The 14,080-nt window shown below is 40.1% G+C and overlaps 1 protein-coding gene across 1 annotated transcript in view; it reads left to right on the top strand.

Annotated features, from left to right (window-relative positions):
- The first annotated feature begins 266 nt into the window (after nt 1-266).
- RASEF (RAS and EF-hand domain containing) overlaps nt 267-14,080 on the top strand; it is a 39,287-nt gene continuing 25,473 nt past the window's right edge. The window contains exons 1-2 of the mRNA XM_032214492.1: nt 267-701; nt 12,852-12,998. Of these exons, the coding sequence (XP_032070383.1) occupies nt 316-701; nt 12,852-12,998 (533 nt within the window). The 5' untranslated portion in view covers nt 267-315. The remainder of the gene's footprint in view (nt 702-12,851; nt 12,999-14,080) is intronic.

Here is a 14,080-nt window from a genome sequence, read left to right as displayed (position 1 = left end):
CCAGCCCCGTCCTCCCCGTTCCTACACGTCTGACGGCCGCGGGGCGGTCGCGCCCGGGGCAGCCGGGAGGACGTTCTCAAAGTAGCTCTCTCCACTGGGAGGCAGGGCGGGGGCTGGGGCGAAATTCTTGGAAGAACTTTTCCACCTCGAGGGGTGGAGCGGAGAAGGGGCGGCCTGGAAGGCAGCCGGCAGCAAAAGCACGGAATCAGGCACGGAGAGTCCTGTCTCAGCGTCTTTCCTTCCCGGATCGGAGTTTCCCGCCGCTTGAAGCCGCCGAGGCGTCTCCGCCAGTCCGCCGCTCTCCCTCGCCGTGCGATGGGCTCCCCCGCGGGGGAGCAGGTGGACTTGGACGAAGGCGGCCGGCTCCGCTCGCTCTTCCTGGCCTGCGATGTGAACGGTTCCGGCCGGATCGAGCGCGATGACTTCGGCTCGCTCTGCGCCGAGCTGCGGGTCCGGCCGGCGGAGGCCGAAGCTATTTTCCAGCGCCTGGACACTGACCGAGACGGCGCCATCACCTTCCGCGAGTTCGTTCAGGGGTTTCACGACTGCGAGGAGCTCCCCGGGGAAGAGAGCGACGCTTTCGGTGCCTTCGCCGAGATAGCGGCAGCGGCAGCAGCGGCGAGGGGATCTGCGGTGGGTCCCAGCCAGGCCTGGAAGGAATTTGAGCTTCGGCTCGGGGAGGAGGCGGGCTTCATTCCCAGGTAAGTCGCTGTTGCTCCTCTGAAGGAAAAGGCGCGCCATAACCAGCCCCAGAAGTTTTAGCCCTTATTATTTTCAGTCACCCTTCAAAGCTAAAAAACGTTAAAAGTCCTTCTGAGTAGTTTCGCCTTTTATTTTCCGAAAGATACAAGCCTGTTAACAAATCACTTTAAGCAAACCTAAAGCAGCGTTTTCGGAATGGACAAAGGTTGCACCTGTTGAAGTTCTGCAGGACATGTATTACTTCAGGGATACACAAGGGCTATTGCGGGCAGCATTTGACCATATAATTGTTATTTTTTATTTCAGCCTTGCAATGGGTGGTAGTTGAGGATCACATATTTTACTATTTTCATTCTTTATAGTATGGTAAACACTAGCTAACTTTACAAGGAACTGGGAGTCATTGTTTACCCTCTTATCAATGCAAAGGCGGTGAGGTAGGAGAGGCAGTGTATTTGTATTTGTGGCTTTGCTGGCATTCAAACTCTTAAAATTTTAGGTAGTTGCCAATGAGTAACTGGCTTTCTGATGAAGCAGAGAAAGTCCTAGATTATAGTTTCTAAGCAACCGCTGCTGTTTTCACTCTAATTGGAAATAATCTTCTGTAGATTTATCTCAGGCTTGTCTACCTCATAGCATAGTTTTTGTAAAAAAAAGTATAAAGTCTTAAATAAAAAGAACTCTAGTCTCTCCTCCTGCTCCAGCATGTTTGGTATTTGCTGTTCCCATTGAAAATCGTCCCTGTTAAAAGAAGTGGCATATGGTAGCACCACTAAAGAGCAGATGGCTAGAGAGGGCAGCAGAAAAATGACAGGGGAATTTTTGTTTTTGTTTTAATGATGCAACACATACCTTCGAAAACTCTCATCCAGCAAGCCTGCAAGGTGCCACGTTGCTCCTAGTCTTTTCTTGTTACTGCAAGTAAATAGAGGTGCTCTGCTCAGATTTCAAGTCTTTTCTTATGACTCTAAGAGAATCTCATTCTGTTTTCTCTTGGTACTGCCTACCACAGCTGATCATTTTGCAGTCTTCTGGTTTTGTGGGAGTCCATCAAGCACATTTCCAAGCTAGTATACTTTCTTAAACCTGTCCTGATTCTTCAAACAGCTGTTCCTGTGCAGTGAAAAGCAGACAAACAAATGAAAAACAAACAGTCAAGTGAATTTAACCATTGATAGTCCTGCTTGAAGTCAGATTTTTGATATATTCAAAATTCTTTTTATAGTTGCAATCTGAAAAGTTGGTTGTCTGGCTGTTCGAAGATGTCAGTTTACACCTATATGGTTTTAGTATTGTGAAAATAATTCTCTGGTTGAGTTTTGTATCATGTCTCCCTGAGCTGTATCCTGAATGTCCAAATAACAACCTTTCTTTCTCATGCTCTCACTGGAGCATGAGAACAAGACAATAATACAGTCTCTCTCTCTCTCTCTCTTTTTGAAATGCTATTCCCAATATATTAGCACCATAATAGGAATATTGCCAACAAAAACAACATAGTATTCTCAAACAACTCTATGGTTCCTTTGGAGAGCAGATTAAATGTCTATGGAGATTCTCAGTCATCCAGGTCCTGGGTGTCCCAAAAGTACTTTTTCAAAAAGCAACTGGACTTTCTGCGAAACGTCTTCAAAGAAAAACCAGAAAGTCCAGTTGCCTTTTGTAAAAGCACTTTTGGGGACATCAAAGGATATTATATAATTAGAAACTTTCAGAACAAGAGGCAAAACATCTTTCAGACTGTGTTACCCTGTCTTGATTCATATTTAACAAAGTACATTAAATTTCACTCAATTTGAACTGATTTCATGACAATCTCAAGTAAGGTGCTCAAGAATGGGGGAAGGGTGCACACATAGTCAGTAGACTACAGTGTGACCATTTATGAAATAGACGAATTAGTGATATATTGTGTTCTGTTTGTTTGAATGTCTGTCTGTTCCCTCACCCCCTGTCATCTACGTCTGTCTGTCTGTCTGTCTGTCATCCTCATTTCTCATATTTAGGAACTGCCCATCTCCAAATAGAGTGATTCTGAACAGTACAAATAGTATTCATATGTATTTTTTCACCATCAAGGATTATGCTATGTTTCTAACCATTTTCTTCCCACAGTTTTAGTTTAAATTAGGGCTAAATAATAGCATAAATCTGACTTAACTGGGTCTTTAACAAAGATGATTGGAGGTCACAAGACTTGCATGTATTATAACTTTGAGGATTTCAGATGTGTTGGATTGCACATTTTTAGCCATCCTTCTTAGCATTTCTACGCTGACTAAAATGGATGAATTACTACATTTTGCAAGCACAATCATGGTATTGAGTTTACTTTTTAAACAATATTAAAACTTTGTGCAATAGACCTCACTTTTAAACTTTAAATCCTTTTTTGAACTTAATGCTTGCCAATTAAGACAGGGATTAAGAATTACTAGAACTCTCAGCAGCACTAGCCAATATAGTGATTAGGGATGCTGTGAATTAGAGATCAGAAACGTGGTGGTCGATCAGAGAGGTCGGCAGTTCAGCGGTTCAAATCCCTAACACCGTGTAATGGAGTGAGCTCCCATTTCTTTTCCAGTTTCTGCCAACCTAACAGTTCGATAGCATGTAAAAATGCAAGTAGAAAAATAGGAACTACATTTGGTCGGAAGGTAACAGCATTCCGTGCACCTTTGGCATTTAGTCATGCCAGCCACATGACCATGGTGATGTCTTCGGACAGCGCTCTTTGGTTTTGAAACGGAGATGAGCACTGCCCACTAGAGTCGGGAACGACTAGCACATATGTGTGAGGGGAACCTTTACCTATATTAAAGATCAATTTTGAAGCATACTTTCTTTTAAGTCAAACTTTATAGAACTTACTGCAAAGTTGTAGCTAAATAGGTGTATATGTTGGGTCCAGTATCCTGTTTTAGAAAAGCTATGTACTGTAGGTGGTGGAATGAGGTTTGTGCAGGAAGAGTTTATGTTAGCATCTGCCTTTTTTATCTTAGTACCATGGAGAGAATGTTTGCTCTAGTACTCTGTAGTCCAGCTAATTTGGTTTAATAAGACAGGAGAATGAATTGCAATTCCTTTGTTTGGCATAAGTATACAGACCTAATGCGTCTGAATTCTGAATACCGGTCCTCATATATTGTTTCAAGCAGAATGATACTCAGAACAAAATGGATATGATTATCAAAGAAGTGGGCCTGTTTACTGAAAAACCAAATTGTGTTAATGAAGTTTTAAACGCTCCTCCAATTTACAGGGTTTTTAAATTAAAAAAAAATAGAATTAAAATATTTTTTCCTTGCTGATATTTCAGTTAATGAGTTGATGCTAGGCTGCAGACTCAAGATGTGCATTGGTATTATCTATCTATGTAGGAATTACAATATGTATCTTGCCTTTCATTCAGGAGCTCAAGGCGGGATATATAGCAATAACAATAGCATTTAAACTTATATACCATTCCATAGTGCTTTGCAGCATTCTCTGAGCAATTTACAAATGTTAGCATATTGCCCCAACAATGTGGATCCTCATTTTACCAACCTCAGAAGGCTGAGTCAACTTTGAGCGGTCAGGATCGAACTGCTGAGTGTGGACAGAGTTTGTTTGCAATACTGCATTCTAACCACTATACCACCAGGGTTCCTTGTATAGTATTTCTGCTTCTCAATTTTCTTAGAGCAACAACTCAGGTTGGGCTGAGAATAATGGTCACCTAGGGAGTTTTTCGGATGAGGATGATTTAGAAGTTCAACACTGCATTGGCTTTCACTGGAAGGGGTGATGGTCTTGTGAATAGCAATATGTTCACCAAACATTATGAATAATATGTTCAAGGCATTTTGAATAGATTATTTTTTTTAAACCAAAGACATAGTGAAAGAAAGGTGTATATAAGGAATGGGAAACTTAGCACTCTTCGGGTGGTTTGAAGCAACAGTACCAGAATATATGACAATTGTCTGTCTTGAAAAAGGCTTATTGGAAATACAGTTAGAAGTATCCGGAAGGCTTCAGGTATAAATATTGAACCTGAGGCTTGATATCTCTACTATATTTGCCCATAAAAACGCCTACAAATAGTCCTCATAGTCCTTATAGTTGGAATTAGGATCGGAATGTCCATTACTAAGCAACGTGGGCATAAAGTATGACATTACATGACTGCATCACTTAATGATGACAATCCCAGCAGTCCCTATTGGCATCATTAACCAAATTCCACTGGTTTGGTGAGAACCCACCCAATCCTAGCCATTCCTGGCCAGGTCCCTTCTAGCCCTGAGCCTCAGTAAGGGAAGAGACTATTTCCTCTGCCCCATTTTCAACTTTCTGCACCTCCCATCTCACCTCCCCATCCCCCCACCCTGTCTATTTGGACCCTGACAAAGCTGCAGATCTCTGTGATAGCCATACTGAGGCTAAAGTAGAGGCCCAGGAATGGTGGCAGACGGCTAAGACTGCTAAAGGCACCGGTCTTCTGAGGAATTCCCCTGTGAAGGATGGTCCATAGGGCAGAGATGGGAGGAAGGTGGGGAAGTTGAAGCACCCAAATGTTGATCATCACTATGGTGGTGCTACAGGGTCCATAACTTCAGGGACCAAATGTTAAGTACCATTCTTTCAACACTGCCATAACTTTGAATGGTTGCTGAACAAGAACTAAATTGTAGTTAAACAAAACTGCCTATATTCTGATTAGATTCCCACATTGTGCTAAAAAGTAATGTTGTTTTGTGTGAAACATGAATCCAGTCAGTTGTGAGTTGTTGAAACCAGGACTAAAAAATCATGTTTCAATGTGAACCCAGTTGTAGAAAGAAGAAAAAAGTAACCTTCCTACTTTAGACTATATAATCTGGGTATGACTTCCTCATTCGTGGGTTGTATGCAGATAGATACTAATCAGTTAATGAGTTTCGCCATTGCTTGAGTATCTATTTCAACTATTGTATCAAACACAAACTAAATATTAATGTTAATATGATTTCTGCCCATATTTCCAGAAACTTTTATAGATAGAAAAATGGAAAAATAAACAGATTTTGAGAGAATAATTAAATATTGAAAAGTTTGAATCAAGTTATTTTGTGAAATATTAGTACAGTGATGGGCAACCTTTTTGGCGTGGTGTGTCAAAAATCGGCAAAAAATCGAGCATAACTCGCGTTGTGTGTCACTTCGACAAAAACATAATTTTGCGCAATTTATAGTTTAAACTACAAAAATGTATAATTGCAATATATAATTGTATTTAATAAACCAAAAACAAATTATTTAACATACCTGCTTAGTAACTTCTTTGTTCATCAGTCGATTTCGTATGTTGCCCTTGATATTATTGAACTTGTTTGGGGTGCCGTGAACCAGGGCTGTGGAGTTGGCTGCTTCCAGCTCCACGTCCTCATCAACATGCCGCTCCAGCCCGCCCCTGCTATGAATATTCCTAGTGACGCGAGGGCGAAGAATATGAATATTCATAGCGGGGGCGGGCCGGAGCAGCATGTTGATGAGGACGTGGAGCTGGAAGCAGCAGACTCCACAGCCCTGCCGTGAACTGAGATAAGTGAGGGGGAGGGCGAATTCTTTAACTAACCAGGAGTAGACTCTCTGTGCCGGCCTGACTGGAGAGAGGCGCGCACTGTTCCCGCGCTCCTCTCCTGCGGGTCCTCCCTCGCCGCGCTGATGACGTGTGTGCGCACGGCACGCACACCTTACCAGCAGCCCCTGCGCTCAGAAAGGGGCGGCGGCGATACAGTAAGTGAGTGTGGGCGGGGGAGATCACACGTCCCGCCCCCCCGTTCCTCCAGCACAGATTCTTTCATCCTCGGCGGCCGTGCAGGAGCCGAGGATGAATCGCATGAAATCCTGTCACCCCAAATGGCTACGCGTGTCAGCACTGACACGCATGTCATAGGTTCGCCATCACTGTATTAGTATGTAATTATTGGTTACCATTTTATACCATTATAATAACCATATAATTATCTCCTGTTCTTTCTCTTGTCTTCTATTTTTGTTTTTGTTTTATATGAAAGTGAAGTATACCAAACATGTATATTATTATTGGGGAGGGGTTTCTTTTGCTTGACTATGTGTCATCAAGTCTGTGTCAATTCTTATGACTACATAAATTAATATCCTCTTAAATGATCTGTTCTGAACATGGCCCTTAAGTTATATATAAAATTATGTCTAGTTTTCTTACCCTCCGGGTAGAATCTAGTTCCAATGCATAAAATATAGCATAGTGGTTAAACCAGTTTAAAGATGATTTATGTCTGCCTTTTCAAATCACTGTCTTGCAGATATGTTTGACTAAACATTGGAACTTCTACTAATCATATCTGAATTCTGAGAATGTACTCTGACACATTTACAGAATATGATATTGGTTACCCCAAATGTTTACATTGTACAAGTAAACTAGGACAAAGTTATTTGGCAATATGCAGCTGTTTGAATTGTGATAATCAAAATGTTCTCAGGTCATGAAATTTAACATCAGGATTAAAGAGATAACTTGCAAACACTACTCCCAGACACCATACATGGGATGCTATTTTCATAATGGGGTAATAGTGAAAAGAAATTACAAATAGGATGACAGGTTATTTTAAGAGGAACTTTGAAAAAACTGAACTCAGCATTGTGTCTAGAACTGATGCTATAAGATATGTTGGATTACAGTTAACTTCCAGCCAGCATGATAGTAAGAATTATCATCCAATCGACATGCACAGATGTCCAAGTTGTCAGAGCTGGGATGGAAGACTTATTCTACCTGTCCCTATTTATTATTTATTAAATGTGCTCTGTAGACACAATATGTCTGTGGCTGAGGGTCAATTATAATATTGGTCAATAATAATATCTGCAGGAAGATTGCAGAGAGTGACTGCAAACCAGGGACATGCAGTCAGGGGAGGCAGGGGAGGTAGAGCCGCACCACTATCATCATGAAAAGAAAAAAAAATGTAAAAGGAAAAAGGCTGAGCTAGTTGCTGCCAGAGTCACAGTGGATGACTCTGCTTAGTGCTTAACTGTTTAAAAAAGCCTCTAAAAAAGTGCCTTCTGCAGGAGGAGGCAGGAGAACAATGTGCCACATCTAGTCTGGTGTTTTATGATCACTTGAGCAGAGTTAAGCAAGGGTTAAAAGCCGAAAAATTCCTGACGTAGATGAGGCATATCATTCTCCCGCCTCCTCCTGTAGAGGGTGCTTTTTTAGAGGCTTTTTTAAACAGTTAAGCAGAGTCATCCACATGGTGACTCTGGCAGCAACTAGCTCAGCCTGACCTCAGCTCTTGCATTTTTCCTTTTACATTTTTTTCTTTTCAGGATGGCAGGCAAGAGCAGAGTTGAAATCCTCTCTGAAACAGCTGGAAAAGGTACGTGTGTGGGTCGGAGGAAGGGGGAGGAATTCAAACTTCATCCTCAAGTGTAGATCCCTCCCCAAGTGTAGTTTGATTGCATGCAGAGCTACGTTGCCTTTACACACACACACACACACACACACACACACATACACACACACACACCTCTGGATAAAAGTATATAAGCCCAGCTTCACTGATTACAAGTTTGAAAAGGCAATGTGGCTCCACCTGCAATCAAAGGCTCGGATTGGAAGGCAGCAGGGGAAGGGGGGGTATGGCAGAGGAGCTGTTTTCAAGCCATTGGAAAATATATCCAATCCAACTTCTGTGTTTGTGTTTGTTTGAGAGTGAGTGAGTGAGAGAGGGATCCAACTTCTCTGTGTGCATGTGTCTGTTTGAAAGAGGAGGGAAGGAGGGAGAGAGGGAGGAAGGAAGGAGAAGAAAAAGAATGAAGGAAAACTTTTTCGCAACAGAGAAAAACAAATGCTGTTGCTTTAAATTGGAACTGAGCATGGCTGGCTGTGGAATTCTGAGAGTTGAAGTCCACAAGTCTAAAAAAAATTTGAAACCTCGGTGTCAGTGCCTCACCAGCCATAAACCTCACCGCACATCCCTGCTGCAAACAATGACATGGCAAAGTAGCAACAATGGTGTATTGGGATATCTTCAAGAAATACCACTTGTCTGCAAACAAGAACAGGTGGAACTACAAAATAGATAAATTAATAAAAAATGAAAAAGGCAAAGTGCTCTGGGACTTTAGAATTCAAACAAGTAAACATCTGCTGGATAATACCCCTAGGCATAACAATTGTTGATTAAAAAAGATTAAAAAAACTGGACAGTACACATTGCATACCCATAGTCAACAAAACAGAAGAGAAAATAGCGAAAATAGCAAAATGTAAAATGTAAAAATCTACAATTAGAAGTAAAAGAAATGTAAAAGAAAGCAAAGAGAGTGAAACCAACATCAATAGGCACCTTGCATGTAATCCCAAAACATCGGAAATACTATTTGAACACCATTGGCATTGACAAAATCACCATCGGTCAATTGCAAAAGGAAGCTTTAGTTGGAACTGCTAACATCCTGCCACAATGACTTTACTATTGTTAAACAATAGCTACTTATTCGGGGTCCTTAAAAAGCACTTGATAAATGGATAAAAATGCAAAATCTAGTTTAAATATCTGCTGACATCATAATACTGATTCAGAGCCCTTAGAGTGATAGTTAATGGATTCCCTTGATACCTGGAAATATTGAATTTATCAAAGTTGAGTACCCATATTTAAAAACAAAACAAAACCCACCCTACTTGGAACTGCCTAGATTCCTAGATACTACCTTAGTAATGTTTAGCTCCTTGGTAGGACTCAAATTATTACGTTTCTACCAATCTGGGAATCTAACTGTACATTATTCAAATATCATTCTATACATTTCAACTCCAATAAAATCAGTCTGCTGGATGCCAACCAGTTCTGCTGGCTGTCAATTATTTTAATTGGTGAATATTTACATGCTTCCGTTTGTCCAAAAATAACCAGGATGTTGGCTTTGAGTGTAGTTTTCTTTTTCTTTTTTAAATGACTGTGGGGACAAGGCTGATATGATGATTTGCCAGCATTGCTGTGTACTTGATATATCGGTATTTAGGTCAGCAGACTTACAATACAATACAATACAATACAATACAATACAATACAATACAATACAATACAATACAATAGCAGAGTTGGAAGGGACCTTGGAGGTCTTCTAATTCAACTCGTTGCCTAGGCAGGAAACCCTACACCACTTCAGATAAATGGTTATCCAACATCCTTTTAAAAAACTTTCAGTGTTGGGGCATTCACAACTTCTGGAGGCAAGCTGTTCCACTGATTAATTGTTCTAACTGTCAGGAAATTTCTCCTCAGTTCTAAGTTGCTTCTGTCCTTGATTAGTTTCCACCCATTGCTTCTTGTCCTACCCTCAGGTGCCTTGGAAAATAGTTTGACTCCCTCTTATTTGTGGCAACCCCTGAGATATTGGAAAACTGTTATCATGTCTCCCCTAGTCCTTCTTTCTATTAATTATCTTGTAATTATCCTTCATTTTTTTTTAAAAAAAGAAGTCTTCCCTATCCTTAGAGCTCCTTAGGTTTTTCTCGGGAATTGTTTTGTTCTGTTTGCCCTGAATTTGATTTCTCATTCTTGCACCTGACTGTTTTGTGTAAATGTAGGCTACCGAAAGCTCCTGAATGGAGCTGTTAATTGGGTCAGCGAGAAACAACAAAACCATATTAAGATTCTGTGATCAAATAACTGGAGCAAACTTTGCAGTCACCATTGTACTGAATGTTTACAACAGCAGTGGAGCCCAGTAGGCCTACATGAAGGAGCTCAGTGGAGGGAATCATATCTTTCAGCTTTCCTTCCTTCACGTTTCTGGTTTATTTAATGTTCTGGAGATTAAAAACCCACAAGAAGAGTAGCTGTGAGATAGTTCAGAGAAAAAAAACAATAGGTAGGACTGTCAAGCTGTAAGGCAATGCTGTTTCCAGGTCTCAACATGAAGATTAGTTTTAGGACTCGGCTGTTGTTAAACCCTAGTTTGGTGTTACGTTCAAAGCTGGTCAAAAGAAATCTCTATTAGCTTGATTTATTATGAACTAAGCATTGGAATAGGATTGCTGCCAGATTCCCCTGGTTGTTGACCATTGTAGATGTCCTGAAATGTAACACTAATATATTTAGATTTTGGTAATTTAAGATAGGGAAAAGAATGAATTAAATGGTTTTAAATAGCTTTTTTGTCCACTATATTTCTTATTTATGATTATTATAATAATAATAGTTCCACTATAACTTGTTACCATTGTCAATTTTCAGTTTATTATATTTGTGTTTTAAATAGAACTGTGATGGCTAACCTTTGTGCCGAAAGTGCATGTGCACCCATATTGCAATGCGCATGTGAAACCCCCACCCACGCCCTGCCCCTACACATGCCCCCCATGCATGCACGTGTGACCACCTGGCACATGTGCACATCTCCCCCCACATGCGTGGCAGGGACCCAAAAACCAACTGGCCGGTGGGGGAGCATGTGCATGTGCGATGGGTTTGAGCCCACAGAGAGTGCTCTGCATGCCAGCTATGGCACACGTGCCATAGATTCGCCATCACGATCCTAGATACTTGCATTGTCACGCTCCCTTGAACCCATAAAAAACATTGCATTTCCCCCCCTTTCTGGCAATTGAGGATAACATTTTATGCATTGAATGAATTGATCCTTATCCATGTAAAGTTTTATGCAGTAAATATTTTACCAGATTTAGAAACAGGTATGATAAATACAGGTGGTCCTCAACTTATGACGGTTCATTTAGTGATTGTTCAAATTTACAACAGCACTGAAAAAGTGACTTTAAGACTGTTTTTCACATTTGCAACCGTTGCAGTATCCCCATGATCACATGATCAAAATTCAGACCCCCTGGCAACTGATTCGTATTTGTGATGGTTGCAGTATTCTGAAGTCATGTCATCACCTTTTGTGACCTTCTGACAAGCAAAGTCAATGAGGAAGCTAGATTTACTTAACAACCTTGTTACTAACTTAACAATTGCAGTGATTCGCTTAACTACTGTGGCAGGAAAGGTCGCAAAATGGGGCAAAACTTACTTAACAAATATCTTGCTTAACAACAGAAATTGTTGGTTCAATTGTGGGCGTATGTCGAGAATTACCTGTATACTAGTTCCAGGCTGAATATCATTCTGACAAACTTTGATTTGAAGATCTTTCAAAATCCCTTCCAACCTCAACCACCCAAAATCAGTGATTTATTTGCTACCATTTTAAGGCAGGGCTCTAAAGTAGATGTAATGCAATTTAACAAATTGCATATATCAAAAGGATAACATATCCTCCCAATCCATAGAAAATCCTGTATCCACTCACATGTGTGATGTGTTTCTTCTTCATAAGAATTATTCTGCCCATGTCAGCCCTTGTTTTCCTCTACCCATATCCATTAGCAGGAGAATGTAGGGAAAGGAATGGCAGAATTTGGGGGCCGAGGAAAAAGAGAGATCAGTCTAGAATCCCTACTACTGCCCCCCCTCCCACCATGCTTTTGACCTTTGTGTAATTCTAACTAGGTGTTTGACCTTTAGTTAAGATTCCTGTGCATAGGCTTTTAGCAATAAATCACCTTAATTGAATCTTCATGTATGGACTTGGTCTTTCAGAGAAAGATCTAATTTGAGCGATATCAGAAAGGTGAGACTTATCCAGACTACTCATTTGATGAATTTGGTGGATTTTGTTTGGGTGGGACTGTGATCTGATGCTATACTAGAAGCATTTCTTGTGTGAAGGGAAAACCCAATTCCTTCCTGTTAGCACCTTTATTTATAAAAGTTTCTCCAGTATTGTATATGTGTATGTGTTTAATCCATGCGGTGGATTTAAATTTTTATAACCTAAGCGCTTGGGTAAAGAGATTTTGAATTTAAATTTCTGGAGATGTTTTGATTCCAGATCACAGTGCTTACACCAAAATAAAGTAATATGTCTGTTTTTTGTCATCTGTAATTTGCTCTTACTTATGAATTAATTGACCTATTTTTAAAAACCTTATTTGTAAAATCTTAATAAAAAGTCTGCGCCATCTACCCATTTTCCTTGACATCACCATGTAAGATATATTATTTTTGAATAAACCTATAAACCATTTAATACTGTATTAATTTCTCCCCCATTTCTAGGCAAGAGCAGGTCTGCATTCTATACCAGAACATAAACATAGTGGAACCACGATTAATTCAACCATATGAAAATGTTATTAAGAACTTTATTAGAGAGATCAAGCTGCAGAGTACAGAAATGGAGACCATGGCCATTGCTGTAAAAAGGTAGATAACTGGGTTTGTACTTTATAATGAAACTATATAAGAGTAAATTATTGAGATCTGAAGTGGGCAAGTATCCTCTAGAACTCTGGACATAACTACATCTGCATCAAGTAAATAAAGAGTGTCCACACCATATCCAGAGCATTATTGGATTCAAATACTTCCACCAATTCCAGACAACAGAGCTGGTGGGAAAGGATTGGAGGAATTGCAGTCCAAGGTATTTGAATTTGTTTATCGATGCTTTAAATACCCAATAAATCATATGGGTGAAGAACAAATGAATTATAAAGGTCATGCTATCATGACTTGCAAATGATTAAATATGCTTGAAGCTTTTGTTTGTTTTATAGTTTGTGAACGCCCGTTGTATGTTTTCTAAAACAACATTTTCAGAACAGGTATCTCTTGAGATTTCTGATCACAGAAAATTTGAGACTGAAGGGAAGAGAAGGAAGAATTAAGGGAAAATGTATTGCTACATAGAAATTGTGAATTTGGTTTATTAATGGTTAAAATACTATTTTTTTTCAACAAGGCACAAACTAGACAGTAGCTTCCCAAATACTCAAGTATTTCAGTTTTGGAATGGCAGCCCTATCAGTTGAGTTTCAGTTGATAGAAGAGATGGCACAACTATGATAATACCTAATCTTATTTCAAATCCTATGCAATCATTTTACACTTCTATACTTATGTAAAGAAGCCTTTGTCTTCTCATGCCCCTAAGTGTTTTCCATTGAAGAGAGTTGCATGTGTACACTCCCTGCATTCTTTGAGACAATTTCTCCTGCCAGGATGAGATTCTGATGCCAATAATGCCTGGTCATCATATTACTAGTGGACATATTCTGTAATAGGGTTTCAACTTGGTGGATAAGATGTGAATGCTGCTATTATATGCATTCTGTCAGGGTATTTTTCTGCTGCCAACATTCAACATTCTGAGACTATCTGGACTATGTTCCTATCACCCATCTCCTCCCACTTATGACTGCATGACTGTAACTTTGTTAATTGTATCTTTACTATTTATATTGATATTGATTATTTCCTGATTGCTTATTTGTACCCTATGACTA

This window comes from Thamnophis elegans, chromosome 3, assembly GCF_009769535.1.
Source record: "Thamnophis elegans isolate rThaEle1 chromosome 3, rThaEle1.pri, whole genome shotgun sequence".
In the NCBI taxonomy this organism is placed as follows: domain Eukaryota; kingdom Metazoa; phylum Chordata; class Lepidosauria; order Squamata; family Colubridae; genus Thamnophis; species Thamnophis elegans.
Note: the sequence above shows the minus strand (reverse complement) of the source record. Positions and strands in the feature narration are given on the sequence as shown.